Here is a 15,642-nt window from a genome sequence, read left to right as displayed (position 1 = left end):
TCTGCTGGATGTGCCAGGTCTCAACGGGTTCTCCGGCCAGGACTAATTGGGGCTGATTGTGGTTGGTGGGTAATCCAGGGCTGATTGTGGTTGGTGGGTAATCCAGGGCTGATTGTGGTTGGTGGGTAATCCAGGGCTGATTGTGGTTGGTGGGTAATCCAGGGCTGATTGCTCACCAGTTTTACGAGTCCCATAAAGCTGCCAGAAGGGCAGCACACAGGAAAGGACTGGGGAAAGAAAGGTGACTTCCGTAGTTGAAGACGGTGCCCTCGCTAAAAGGAGGGAGTTCAGTTTTTGTGCCTGACAGGATACAGCAAGACCCTGAGCCCAGAAGACGGGGGAGACCTGTCCTTTTCTTTTGATTTATTATTTAAATAAACACCCTTGAAACCGAGCTAATACTACTCTGTCCATGTCTGATCTGTGTAAACGTCTTGACCAAAACCTCTGGTCTGCCACAATATATCTATCTATCTATCTATACACACACATATATATTCTAGTCTTACTTTTTCAAACGCCTTTTGAAATCTGTTTTGATGTTTCATAATGTGCCATTTTTTCAAGTAATTGTCGTATATTAAATCGCCAATATATCGTTCATGTAAAAAACCTGTCTGATCAGGGTGAATAATATCTGGTAAAACCTTTTTTAATCTAGTTGCTATACACCTCGCCAGGATTTTTTAAATCACAACTTTGAAGTGTAAGTGGCTTCCAGTTTTTTTTTTTTTTTTTTTAAATGGGCTGGATCTTTATTAGCTCAGCAAAAAAAACATCCCTTTTCAGGACAATTCAAAAAATCCAAATAACTTCACAGACCTTCATTGTAGAGGGTTTAAACACTGTTTCCCATGCTTGTTCAATGAACCATAAACAATTAATGAACATGCACCTGTGGAACGGTCGTTAAGACACTAACAGCTTAGGTAGGCAATTAAGGTCACAGTTATGAAAACTTAAGACACTAAAAGAGGCATTTCTACTGACTCTGAAAAACACCAAAAGAAAGATGCCCAGGGTCCCTGCTCATCTGCGCGAACATGCCTTAGTCATGCTGCAAGAAAGCATGAGGACTGCAGATATGGCAAGGGCAATAAATTACAATGTCTGTACTGTGAGACGCCTAAGACAGCGCTACAGGGAGACAGGACGGACAGCTGATCATCCAGTGACAGACCATGTGTTAAAACACCTGCACCTACCTACGTACATCACACCTGCGGGACAGGTACAGGATGGCAACAACAACTGCCCGAGTTACACCAGGAACACACAATCCCTCCATCAGTGCTCAGACTGTCCGCAATAGGCTGAGAGAGGCTGGACTGAGGGCTTGTAGGCCTGTTGTAAGGCAGGTCCCCACCAGACATCACCGGCAACAATCTGGCCAATGGTCACAAACCAACCGTTACTGGATCAGACAGGACTGGAAAAAATTGCTCTTCACTGACGAGTCGCGGTTTTGTCTCACCAGGGGTGATGGTCGGATTCACATTTTATCGTTGAATGGAATGAGCGTTACCCTGAGGCCTGTACTCTGGAGCAGGATCAATTTGGAGGTGGAGGGTCCGTCATGGTCTGAGGCGGTGTGTCAAAGCATCATTGGACTGAGCTTGCTGTCATTGCAGGCAATCTAAACGCTGTGCGTTACAGGGAAGACATCCTCCTCCCTCATGTGGTACCCTTTCTGCAGGCTCATCCTGACATGACCCTCCAGCATGACAATGCCACCAGCCATACTGCTCGTTCTGTGCGTGATTTCCTGCAAGACAGGAATGTCAGTGTTCTGCCATGGACAGTGAAGAGCCCGGATCTCAATCCCATTGAGCACGTCTAGGACCTGTTGGATCGGAGGTTGAGGACTTGGGCCATTCCCTCCAGGATGGTCTGTGAACTTGCAGGTGCCTTGGTGGAAGAGTAGGGTAACATCTCATAGCAAGAACTGGAAAATCTGGTGCTGTCCATGAGGAGGAAACACACTGCAGTACTTAATGCAGCTGGTGGCCACACCAGATACTGACTGTCACTTTTGATTTTGATACCCCCTTTGTTCATGGACACATTCATCCATTTCTGTTAGTCACATGTCTGTGGAACTTGTTCAGTTTTTCTCAGTTGTTGAATCTTGTTATGTTCATACAAATATTTACACATGTTAAGTTTGCTGAAAAGAAATGCAGTTGACAGTGAAAAGAAGTAAATTTTTTTGCTGAGTTTACTTACAACCTGAGTCGTTTCAGTAGTAAACACGCTAATAATGGACCTTTGAGTACATCAGAAAAGGTCTGATATACCTCCACTGGTATACCATTAAGCCCTGGTGTTTTTCCAAACGGGAAATATTTCATTCCCTCAGTTCCTCCTCTGTATTTTGGCCTTCACACAAGTGTTTCTGTACATTTGTTCATTTTACATTATTATTATTAGGAAAGTAATCCTTACAGTTAACACCATTCAGTAGAGATGGAGGAGACAAAAGAAAACATACGCTTAAAATATTTTGATTCCTCTTTCAAAATATAATATGGTGAATCATGGATGATTGTCATTTGTAACGAGTTTATGTAAATTATTTTTGGTAGCATATCTATGTTGAAGATTCATGAAATATGTAGTGCATTGTCCATACAATATGCTTTATTTTTGTAATAAATTCCACTTGATCATTCTTTTGGTTTTTCCTGTATTTTGTGCCCCTATAGTAGTTTCCATGACCTGCTATTTCCTCTATTCATTCATCTCTTCTGACCTAAACTGCTTGTTTTAATGATGAGTATTGTATTGAATAACCTCTAAATGTGTCCCATACAATACGCAAATCTGCTGGATCTACATTGTGTAGAAAAATGTCAATTTCAAATGACTTTGTCTTCGTTAAGAACAAATTGTCATCCGGTAGGCTTTGATTACATTTCCAATATCCCCGTCAATGTGGAAATGCTGTAAGAGTTATGTGGAGGCCAATTAGATGGTGGTCCGATCGCATTCGTTATCCTATTAATACTTTAACTCTTGATGCTAGAAAGAATAAGACCAGGAAGTAGTCAAGATGGCTATCTTGATTTAGCCTCTGTGTATATCTCACTAGGTCAGGGTTTTTCAGCCTCCATATATCCACTAGTTCTAATGTATCCATGATCTCCTTAAGTGCATGAGGGTGATAGTTTGTAGTGTGATTTCCTTTACGGTGTTTAAAACCGTATTATAATCTCCCACCATAATAATAGATCAATTAATTGCTGGTGAGCTCAATAGATGACTATATATACTTTAGAAGATGTGTGGCTCATCATTATTTGGCCCATATAGATGAATTAGTCAAATCTGTTTTTGGTCCAATAACATATTTAAAAGGATTCATCTTCCTTGAGGATCAGTTTGCACAGTCGGATCAAAATTGTTGTTCATTAATATAATCACCCCTTTTGAGTTTCTTTGCCAATGACAAAAATATATTTCTCCCTCTGTCCCTTTTCTACCCAACCTCGTCTATATTTGTAGTGAGTTTCATGTAAACAATAGATTATATTCTTTCTATTTTCTTTCTATTTTAGCCAGGTAAAAATGTATATTTTTTTAACAATCTGCTAAGCAATTACAATTGTAACTGGCTTTACTTAGTTCCCCACTTACCATAATGATTGATAAATTATACTTTCCACAACCAGTGTCTGTAAACTTACCATCAAAAAACACCATGATGATTAAGTGCCCATATAGCTGTACCATATTTGCACGGTTAAGAATACTGTAGATGCAATTGTGTAAACCTCCAATTTTCCTAATATTCCACACACTAAAACCCCCCATATCTAGGAGGTCTGTTGTCACTAAGACCATCAGACCATCTCCCTCATGATGCACAAAGGCAAAACCTTGGCCGCCAATTGGCATCGGCCAAGGGAAATATGAGCAGTCCCATGATAAAATAATTAACTACTGGCACCCTTCACTTACACATTCAAAGCCCCATAGGTCTATTGCATATCAATGAGGGTGCTTTTTAAGAGAGAGAACCTACCAAATAACATGGAAAACAGTCAGACAAATAAACTATAATAATAGATTATATTAATAAAAATATTAATAAAAATAATAACAGCACAATATTATAGATTCATGCTCATATTAGGAAAGCCCTAGCAAAGGCTATAAGCATGTCAGCCCAGCCTGCTCAGTTCATTGGATCCAATTGTTTGGGGGGAAAAAACAAGAAAAATGAAGAGAAAAAGACCTATAAATATCGCAAGACCAGTTCTTTATGTCCATTACATGCACACTGCCTATCGGCAGAGAGACACGTTTCATGTAGTACTTCATGTAGTACTACACTGCTCAAAAAAATAAAGGGAACACTTAAACAACAAAATGTAACTCCAAAGTCAATCACACTTCTGTGAAATCAAACTGTCCACTTAGGAAGCAACACTGATTGACAATAAATTTCACATGCTGTTGTGCAAATGGAATAGACAACAGGTGGAAATTATAGGCAATTAGCAAGACACCCCCAATAAAGGAGTGGTTCTGCAGGTGGCAACCACAGACCACTTCTCAGTTCCTATGCTTCCTGGCTGATGTTTTGGTCACTTTTGAATGCTGGCGGTGCTTTCACTCTAGTGGTAGCATGAGACGGAGTCTACAACCCACACAAGTGGCTCAGGTAGTGCAGCTCATCCAGGATGGGACATCAATGCGAGCTCTGGCAAAAAGGTTTGCTGTGTCTGTCAGCGTAGTGTCCAGAGCATGGAGGCGCTACCAGGAGACAGGCCAGTACATCAGGAGACGTGGAGGAGGCCGTAGGAGGGCAACAACCCAGCAGCAAGACCGCTACCTCCGCCTTTGTGCAAGGAGGAGCAGGAGGAGCACTGCCAGAGCCCTGCAAAATGACCTCCAGCAGGCCACAAATGTGCATGTGTCTGCTCCAACGGTCAGAAACAGACTCCATGAGGGTGGTATGAGGGCCCGACGTCCACAGGTGGGGGTTGTGCTTACAGCCCAACACCGTGCAGGACGTTTGGCATTTGCCAGAGAACACCAAGATTGGCAAATTCGCCACTGGCGCCCTGTGCTCTTCACAGATGAAAGAAGGTTCACACTGAGCACGTGACAGACGTGACAGAGTCTGGCGACGCCGTGGAGAACGTTCTGCTGCCTGCAACATCCTCCAGCATGACCGGTTTGGCAGTGGGTCAGTCATGGTGTGAGGTGGCATTTCTTTGGGGGGCCGCACAGCCCTCCATGTGCTCGCCAGAGGTAGCCTGACTGCCATTAGGTACCGAGATGAGATCCTCAGACCCCTTGTGAGACCATATGCTGGTGCGGTTGGCCCTGGGTTCCTCCTAAATGCAAGACAATGCTAGACCTCATGTGACTGTGTCAGCAGTTCCTGCAAGAGGAAAGCATTGATGCTATGGACTGACCTGAATCCAATTGAGCACATCTGGGACATCATGTCTCGCTCCATCCACCAACGCCACGTTGCACCACAGACTGTCCAGGAGTTGGTGGATGCTTTAGTCCAGGTCTGGGAGGAGATCCCTCAGGAGACCATCCACCACCTCATCAGGAGCATGCCCAGGCGTTGTAGGGAGGTCATACAGGCACGTGGAGGCCACACACACTACTGAGCCTCATTTTGACTTGTTTTAAGGACATTACATCAAATTTGGAACAGCCTGTAGTGTGGTTTTCCACTTTAATTCCACTTCATTCATTCAGATCTAGGATGTGTTATTTTAGTGTTCCTTTGTTTTTTTGAGCAGTGTATATACTGTTTTATTCCAACAAAAAGGAATAATGAAAAAGGAACATATTTTTACTGGCTGTCAGGATGTGTCTTAAGCATCACACTACCCATTAAGGGACACATAAGTTAAACTCACAATCGACCCTGACACAGCCATGGCACGACAGCAAAGACGGCATGCAGTACTGACAATCCAAAGCGAGTCAACCTGTAAAACCAACCTTCTCTCCATCCACACATTTTGTTTTTATTCCAGGGTCATTGCTCGATCACCTGCTCGATCACCTCACCTCAGCTCGATCACCTCAGCTGTTTTAGGTATATATATATAGAGGATAGAGGCCTATATAATTAGAATCAAGAATATAAGGTTAGCATAAATAGCTCATGTAAAAATATTAAATACCCTTCTCTCTTAGAGAAGTGCTTTCATAAGCCAGTTAAATGTGTCGGCTCTACCGTTAACTTTAATCAGTTTAACCCCGTGTTAACCAGTCAGCCGCACACCAATGGAGACAACAACACTGCTGACAATACCCAATCCATTTTCCAGTGTGTATTGGAACAATAATAGGTCCTTTACATTTTTATTATTGAGATGTATTTTTTCAATGTAAAAGGACAATGACACCAATTACTTTAGGATTGTATAGGCTCACTCCAGTAGATAACCTAGACAGGTTTTAAATTCTGTAATGCTTTATCCTAGCCTTAGATCAATTCATATTTATTACATTTTATCTTCAATTCTATTTGTTCCGATTCACATCCGCCAAAAAGGGTCGCACTATCTAACCGCTTTTAAGTCATAATATACCCCCATCTCTACAATTAGGCCATACCATCGAAAAAAATAAAGTTGGTATTTTTTAAAATTTTTATGTAAAGCCTTACCCATCTTCGCCTTCCCCTAAATCAAAACCTGATTTTGAGTCCATATCGTCCAAAGTTCGATATTGCCTAAAAAAAAAAAAAGGATAAGTCCATCTTACCCGTTTCGCATTCCCAAAAGTCCAACCTTATTTTAAGTCCACATAGTCTACGGTTCTGTACTGCATTAAAAAAAAATGTAAATCATGCAATACATTTTAAATCTGAAAAAAAAATACATCCATAATTGTAATGTGTAATGCGGGGGCAAATGTGTATCGGAACTACTTCCGCAGGAGGTAGCTATCACTCACAGCCACGTTGTAATCTTCAAGTCCTTGAACAGTTGATTGTTTCCGTAGAATTTATCAACCACTAGATGAACTTTCTGCTTCTCTGCTCAGAGCCTTTTGAAAGTGGAGTACAGGGAACGTCGTCTCTCCATTATTTCATGGGGAAATTGTTCATTAATAGAGAACGGGGTGTTCTTCACCTCCCTACCCTGTTGTAGCAAGGCAATCTTCATTTGTAGTAAATTAGCATAGCTACTATCGGACAGGGCTTTCCCTCCCCTCTGCCACCGAAACGGTGAGCCCTTTGAAAATCAATTGTATCTTGAGATTACGTTTTATAAAAAACCTTGAGTTTTTCCTCTGTTGACTGAGTTTCCATTTTCATTCTCCTTTATTCCCATTATAACAATATTATTCTTCATACTTCTGCACTTTAGATCAAGTCATTCGGCTTTCATTGATTGATTATCATACCGTAGCCTCTCCATAGAGTCCACAGTAGTTTTCAATATCTTATTTTCCGCTCGTATATCTTCCATCATTTTATTACTGTAATCAATTCCTGTTTTTAAGGCCTCAACCTCCCCCAGTTGCCCAGGCAATATATCCAGTTTTTTTTTACTGCTCTCTCGTGCTTGTAAGCAATGCTCTTCTGGAGACATAGTTATAAAAACACGACCCTCCAATGTTAAATTTGGAATTTTAAAATGGCAGCTTCCCTTCAGTTTCGGTCGCAGAGCTCAAGGAAAGGTCTTCCCTTGTTCACTTCGATGTATCGGATAGTTTTTCGAGCATATCAAAATGCTGATCAATAAATAGTTCAAGGTTCTCTATATTGTCCAGAATGTTTGTTTTCGCAGTTATCAGCGAATCCCTAGTTTTAGGATGAATTCACGGGACAAGCTGTGCCTACCACGCTGACATTTGCCACGTCATCAGCCCCAGCCCCAGTCTTTGTCTGTCCTATATTAATAATAATAATGTAGGCCACAGTGACAGTTCACCCCCGAGTGACTGATCTGAAACGAGACAGGGGCTCCAGACATCGGCTCATGAACACTCAGTCAGGCTGAGGAGCAGACAGTGTGTCTCCCTCTCTCTCCACCCTCAGAATCAGTCCCTGTCTCACTCTCTCTCCACCCTCAGAATCAGTCCCTGTCTCCCTCTCTCTCCACCCTCAGAATCAGTCCCTGTCTCCCTCTCTCTCCACCCTCAGAATCAGTCCCTGTCTCCCTCTCTCTCCACCCTCAGAATCAGTCCCTGTCTCCCTCTCTCCACCCTCAGAATCAGTCCCTGTCTCCCTCTCTCTCCACCCTCAGAATCAGTCCCTGTCTCCCTCCTCTCTCTCCACCCTCAGAATCAGTCCCTGTCTCCCTCCTCTCTCTCCACCCTCAGAATCAGTCCCTGTCTCCCTCTCTCTCCATCCAAAGAATCAGTCCCTGTCTTCCTCTCTCTCAACCCTCAGAATCAGTCCCTGTCTCCCTCTCTCTCCACCCTCAGAATCAGTCCCTGTCTCCCTCTCTCTCCACCCTCAGAATCAGTCCCTGTCTCCCTCTCTCTCCACCCTCAGAATCAGTCCCTGTCTCCCTCCCTCACACACACACACACACACACCAAGTGCTCTGTACTATATAAGCCTAGCAATCAATATCAGCATAGTCAGCATCATAGTCATGAGCAGTCAGAGAGAGAGAGAATATCACTCTCCAACAAGAGAAACACAGGATCAATACTAAGACAGGCCATTACAGGTCAAACCAAAACACAGACCAGTGAGAAGCACCAGCTAAGGCAAAACCAGTAGAACACCCTCCTCACCTTTTGACCATCTGAGGATTGTACAGATAGATCTTCATAAACGTCTTCTCTTTGGCATGGTATCCATAAAAAGGCCTGTGGAGAGAGGGAGTGACCACTGTCAGACAAATCTCTTGGGAAAACATCACCATTCCCGATTAGGGACATGACCTATTCACCTTCTAACATTGACGCTGTCAGCCTCTAGACTAAACTCTGGCACTTTCCTAATTAGTCTTTTCTTGATTTCTCATGTCTTCCCTCTTCCCCTCCCACTCAAAACCCATAGGGAGGAGAATGGCTTAGGGGAGGAACATTGGGCCATCTCCTCCCATGTGGAAAGAGGATGGGAGGAATCGAGAAAAGCCTCTGCTATGTAGTGAGTGACCCTACTAAAGAACGGCGATGTCTAAAAGAGGGAGCAGGTACTTACATGCCGGAGACCAGTGCCACCTTGAAGACGTGCTGCGTGTTGGAGGAGGGGTTTCCCATGGACACGTTGAGGGCCCTGTCGATGCTGAAGGCCACCTGACGCAGGTAGCTCTCCGCCTGCTGCCCATAGCCATCGTACGGCACATAGAGGTAGGGGAAGATGCCATGGAGGTGGAGACAGGTCTTCTGACCTGAGAGACAGGACAGAAAGAGGACAAGCCTGGTTGAGAGGGAGTATTTTAGACAGGAGTTTGTTTTCATGTGAGAGACGGGAAGCTGTGGTATCAAACTCAGTTGGTTACATCAACCCATAGTAACAATTGTGAAACTGGCACAGAGTCAAAAAACAAAGCAACTCAGCATTATACAGTGATATAAAACGAATTAGCCAGACTCTTAAAGTTAATTTACCAAAAAGCAAGCTTTAAACATATATTTACAGTCTGTGATGCAGTCAGTCGAGTGACATGACTGCACTTACTAAGATACTTAAAACTAGACTTGCACACAATGGCGATGGATTGGCCTCTGCTTAGGGAGGAGGAAATTCACCCAGTCCAGGAAAACAACTCTGACTTACACACTTTCCAACGACGGGAAGACAAATACCTCCAGCCAGCCAGCCCTGCTCAGGCATGTAAAGGAGCCTTGATTCATGAGTGCACGCCACCACACAGCGCAAAGCAGACCATTAGCTAAATAACTGAGTGGAGAGGGGGGGGTGAGTCTCTCCATGATGGGGTGGGGGGTGTGTGTGACTGATATGGGATGAGGTCATCCTGAAGTCGTGTAGCGTGTAAAAAAAAATAATGTGTGTGACATCACTAAACGGAAGCCAAGCCATCTAGACCTTACTGACTGATGGTCCAGCTCAGGTGTAGACTATTCCCGGGCCTAACCTCATCACCAGGCTAGCTTGGGGAGGAAGGGTGATGCACCTGACTATTCCTGGCCTATAACCTCATCACCAGGCTAGCTTGGGGAGGAAGGGTGATGCACCTGACTATTCCGGGCCTAACCTCATCACCAGGCTAGCTTGGGGAGGAAGGGTGATGCACCTGACTATTCCAGGCCTATAACCTCATCACCAGGCTAGCTTGGGGAGGAAGGGTGATGCACCTGACTATTCAGGGCCTAACCTCATCACCAGGCTAGCTTGGGGAGGAAGGGTGATGCACCTGACTATTCCAGGCCTATAACCTCATCACCAGGCTAGCTTGGGGAGGAAGGGTGATGCACCTGACTATTCCAGGCCTAACCTCATTACCAGGCTAGCTGGTGGGGATGAGGGGGGGGGTGCATGTGACTATTCCAGGCTTAATATAAGACTGTAATACAACACCAACCACATAGGGACCATGTGGCTGACAGACCAGATGTCATGAGAGATGGTAAAACTGACAGACCAGATGTCATGAGAGATGGTAGGACTCACAGACCAGATGTTATGACAGATGGTAGGACTCATAGACCAGATGCCATGAGAGATGGTAGGACTCACAGACCAGATGTCAGGAGAGATGGTAGAACTCACAGACCAGATGTCATGAGAGATGGTAGAACTCACAGACCAGATGTCATGAGAGATGGTAGGACCCATAGACCAGATGCCATGAGAGATGGTAGGACTCACAGACCAGATGTCATGAGAGATGGTAGAACTCACAGACCAGATGTCATGAGAGATGGTAGGACCCATAGACCAGATGCCATGAGAGATGGTAGGACTCACAGACCAGATGTCATGAGAGATGGTAGAACTCACAGACCAGATGTCACAGACCAGATGTCATGAGAGATGGTAGGACTCACAGACCAGATGTCATGAGAGATGGTAGAACTCACAGACCAGATGTCATGAGAGATGGTAGGACTCACAGACCAGATGTCATGAGAGATGGTAGAACTCACAGACCAGATGTCACAGACCAGATGTCATGAGAGATGGTAGGACTCACAGACCAGATGTTATGAGAGATGGTAGAACTCACAGACCAGATGTCATGAGAGATGGTAGAACTCACAGACCAGATGTCATGAGAGATGGTAGGACTCACAGACCAGATGTCATGAGAGATGGTAGAACTCACAGACCAGATGTCATGAGAGATGGTAGGACTCACAGACCAGATGTCATGAGAGATGGTAGGACTCACAGACCGGATGTCATGAGAGATGGTAGGACTCACAGACCAGATGTCATGAGAGATGGTAGAACTCACAGACCAGATGTCATGAGAGATGGTAGAACTCACAGACCAGATGTCATGAGAGATGGTAGAACTCACAGACCAGATGTCATGAGAGATGGTAGAACTCACAGACCAGATGTCATGAGAGATGGTAGGACTCACAGACCAGATGTCATGAGAGATGGTAGGACTCACAGACCAGATGTCATGAGAGATGGTAGAACTCACAGACCAGATGTCATGAGAGATGGTAGGACTCACAGACCAGATGTCATGAGAGATGGTAGAACTCACAGACCAGATGTCATGAGAGATGGTAGGACTCACAGACCAGATGTCATGAGAGATGGTAGGACTCACAGACCAGATGTCATGAGAGATGGTAGAACTCACAGACCAGATGTCATGAGAGATGGTGGGACTCACAGACCAGATGTCATGAGAGATGGTAGGACTCACAGACCAGATGTCATGCAGTGCAATGTTGCAGTCTACTGGGCCTAATTGTTGACATTTTGAATTTCTGCAGAGAAAATGGGCCATCAAAGAACAGGGACCTTGGAAGGTGAGGAGATAGAATGCAAGCCACCACTAAACATCAGTGTGGGCAAACAGCATCAACGAAGACAGAGCAGCTCTCCAGAGAGTACCCTGTAGATAACTGTAGCAAACACAGCATGTGAACTGATTTCAACACACAGGCATCAACAAACCCACCAGACTAGACGAAAATAACACTTCACATCTACAGAGAGCAGCCCCATCTGACATCCAATCCCTTTCACAACCACAAAGAAACAGACAGCGCACACGGCACACAGAGGGCCTCTCTAAGGACTGACAGACTGACAGGTAGACTGGTATAGAGCCCACCGGGGGAGCAGAGGGCAAACAAAAGGAACTGTAAGGTAGGTACATTTGGGAGCATGCGTGGCAAGGAGGAGGAGGTGTGTGGTGTTTCTGTTTTGTGTCTGTGTATGTGTGTGAGAGTGCATGCATGTGTGTGTGGCAAAAAGGAAAATAGATCCACTCCTTTGACTGTGACATTACCCAGAGAGCCACACAAGGCAGCCAGCGGCACAAAGGACACCACCCTGGCAGGCAGAGAGCTCTCTGAGGGATGCATGTGCCTTGCTAGCAAAACAGTCGAGACACACACAGACAACGCTGTTTGTGAGGCTGCTACTGCAGTTGCTAGGTAACGTAGGCCAGTGAGCAGCACAAGCCCCTGACAGACAGTGGGAAGATATAAACAAGTGATTCTTTCCACACAGCTGGCCTGTTCTCTCACACACTCTCTCACTCACACACACAGAGAGAGACAGAGAGAGTAGTGACTGAGGTCTAGGGAAGGAGAGAAAAGGAGAAAGGGAGAAGGATAAAGGGGTAGGGATAGATTGAGGACATGAGAGAGGGAGTTGTGAATGACTGAGGTCTAGGCCCTAGGGCTGTTCTCTCCCTCCTGTTCTCTCTCTTCCTGTCTGAGTATAATGTAGTCCCCAAACACTCATCAGCTCCTGACCAATCGAGTGAGACTCACTGATTTGTGAATGGGAGGGAGGAACAGACCAGGGACTGTGGCGATACTGCAGGCAGGGACCGAAAATCACACTCTGTCAAACTACTCCCTCTCTCAATCCATTCCCTATCCCCCTTTCTCCAAGCATCCATATCCATCTCTCTCTAGTCATCCCGTCCCTTATCCAGCTCCCTCCCCTCTCATCCCCTACCCCCCTCTCATCCCCCTCATCCCCATATCCCTCCCAATCTCATTCCCTAGCTCTTGATCACAATCTCTCCCTCTCTCTCATTCCCCCTCTCATTCTCTCTCTCTCTCATATTTCCTATTCATTCCTCCCTCCCATTCCCTATCCATCCCTCCCTCCCATTCCCTATCCATCCCTCCCTCCCATTCCCAATCATCCCTCCCTCCCATTCCCTCTCATATTTCTTATTCATCCCTCCCTCCCATTCCCTATCCCTCTCATATTTCTTATTCATTCCTCCCTCTCATATTTCTTATTCATTCCTCTCTCTCATTTCCTATCCCTCCCTCCCTCCCATTCCCTATCCATCCCTCCCACCTATTCCCTATCCATCCCTCCCTCCCATTCCCTATCCATCCCTCCCACCTATTCCCTATCCATCCCTCCCACCTATTCCCTATCCATCCCTCCCACCCATTCCCTATCCATCCCTCCCACCTATTCCCTATCCATCCCTCCCACCCATTCCCTATCCATCCCTCCCTCCCATTCCCTATCCATCCTTCCCACCTTTTCCCTATCCATCCCTCCCACCTATTCCCTATCCATCCCTCCCACCTATTCCCTATCCATCCCTCCCTCCCATTCCCTATCCATCCCTCCCTCCCATTCACTATCCATCCCTCCCTCCCATTCCCTATCCATCTCTCCCACCCATTCTCTATCCATCCCTCCCTCCCATTCCCTATCCCTCTCGTATTTCTTAGTAATTCCTCCCTCCCTCTCATTTCCTATCCATCCCTCCCTCCCATTCCCTATCCATCCCTCCCTCTCATTCCCTATCCATCCCTCCCTCCCATTCCCTATCCATCCCTCCCTCCCATTCCCTATCCATCCCTCCCTCCCATTCCCTATCCATCCCTCCCTCTCATTCCCTATCCATCCCTCCCTCCCATTCCCTATCCATCCCTCCTTCTCATTCCCTATCCAACCCTCCCTCCCATTCCCTATCCATCCCTCCCTCTCATTCCCTATCCATCCCTCCCTCCCATTCCCTATCCATCCCTCCCTCCCATTCCCTATCCATCTCTCCCTCTCATTCCCCATCCCCTCTCTCAAATTTCCCATTCATCCCTCCCTCCCTCTCATAGTCCCCATCCCTCCCGCTCTCATTTCCCATCCCTCCCTCTCATCCCTTACCCCTCCCCATTTCATCCCTTATCCCTTCCCCATCTCATCCCTTATCCCTTCCCCTTCTCATCCCTTATCCCTTCCCCATCTCATCCCTTATCCCTCCCCATCTCATCCCTTACCCCTCCCCATCTCATCCCTTCCCCATCTCATCCCTTACCCCTCCCCATCTCATCCCTTCCCCATCTCATCCCTTACCCCTCCCCATCTCATCCCTTACCCCTCCCCATCTCATCCCTTACCCCGCCCCATCTCATCCCTTACCCATCTCATCCCTTATCCCTTCCCCATCTCATCCCTTACCCATCTCATCCCTTACCCTTCCCCATCTCATCCCTTTTCCCTCCCCATTTCATCCCTTACCCTTCCCCATCTCATCCCTTTTCCCTCCCCATCTCATCCCTTACCCCTCCCCATCTCATCCCTTACCCCTCCCCATCTCATCCCTTCCCCATCTCATCCCTTCCCCATCTCATCCCTTATCCCTTCCCCATCTCATTCCTTACCCCTCCCCATCTCATTCCTTACCCCTCCCCATCTCATCCCTTACCCCTCCCCATCTCATCCCTTATCCCTTCCCCATCTCATCCCTTACCCCTCCCCATCTCATCCCTTATCCCTTCCCCATCTCATCCCTTACCCCTCCCCATCTCATCCCTTAACCCGCCCCATCTCATCCCTTACCCATCTCATCCCTTCCCCATCTCATCCCTTATCCCTTCCCCATCTCATCCCTTACCCCTCCCCATCTCATCCCTTACTCTTCCCCATCTCATCCCTTTTCCCTCCCCATTTCATCCCTTACCCTTCCCCATCTCATCCCTTTTCCCTCCCCATCTCATCCCTTATCCCTCCCCTCCAGATCTGCATCAGGGTTGAATGACACAGCATTATGGCAGCAGCTCTAGTGTCAGTACTGTACTGAAGTGGTACAGTCAGAGTGGCATGTTGTTGCCTGCTAGCTGCTATTATGCAGACAGACCTGTGGATCACTCCAACCAGACAGCTCTTTAAGAATCACTCTCACTGCAAGGAGCAGAGCTAATCCGTATGGAAATTGGCCTGTGCGTGTCTGTGCGTGCTTATAACCAGCAACTCAGACCCTCCATCTTGACAAATACAGATTCATTCACTCTCTGGAATAGACCAAATTGATTGCAGGAAGCCCTAGGTCACACAGAGCAGGAGTGTGGAGCTGTACCGTCGTGGCCAAAAGTTTTGAGAATGACACAAATATACCTTTTCAAAGTCTGACAAAAATATCTAAAGACACTGAGGCAGCAGATGTTACTATGGAACACTGAAGTACACTGCTCAAAAAAATAAAGGGAACACTAAAATAACACATCCTAGATCTGAATGAATGAAATATTCTTATTAAATACTTTTTTCTTTACATAGTTGAATAT

The 15,642-nt window shown here is 45.9% G+C and overlaps 1 protein-coding gene across 4 annotated transcripts in view; it reads right to left on the bottom strand.

Moving 5' to 3' along the window:
* LOC115107674 (DNA polymerase zeta catalytic subunit-like) overlaps positions 1 to 15,642 on the bottom strand; it is a 143,216-nt gene that overhangs the window by 90,465 nt on the left and 37,109 nt on the right. For all 4 annotated transcript variants that reach the window (XM_029631181.2, XM_029631182.2, XM_029631180.2 and 1 more), the window contains exons 2-3: positions 9,146 to 9,335; positions 8,734 to 8,808 (exon numbers count right to left, since the gene is read on the bottom strand). In XM_029631181.2, the coding sequence (XP_029487041.1) occupies positions 8,734 to 8,808; positions 9,146 to 9,335 (265 nt within the window). The remainder of the gene's footprint in view (positions 1 to 8,733; positions 8,809 to 9,145; positions 9,336 to 15,642) is intronic.

Source organism: Oncorhynchus nerka, linkage group LG24 (genome assembly GCF_034236695.1).
Source record: "Oncorhynchus nerka isolate Pitt River linkage group LG24, Oner_Uvic_2.0, whole genome shotgun sequence".
Classification (NCBI taxonomy): domain Eukaryota; kingdom Metazoa; phylum Chordata; class Actinopteri; order Salmoniformes; family Salmonidae; genus Oncorhynchus; species Oncorhynchus nerka.
The sequence above is the reverse complement of the archived record's forward strand: the minus strand, read 5'-3'. Positions and strand labels throughout refer to the sequence as shown.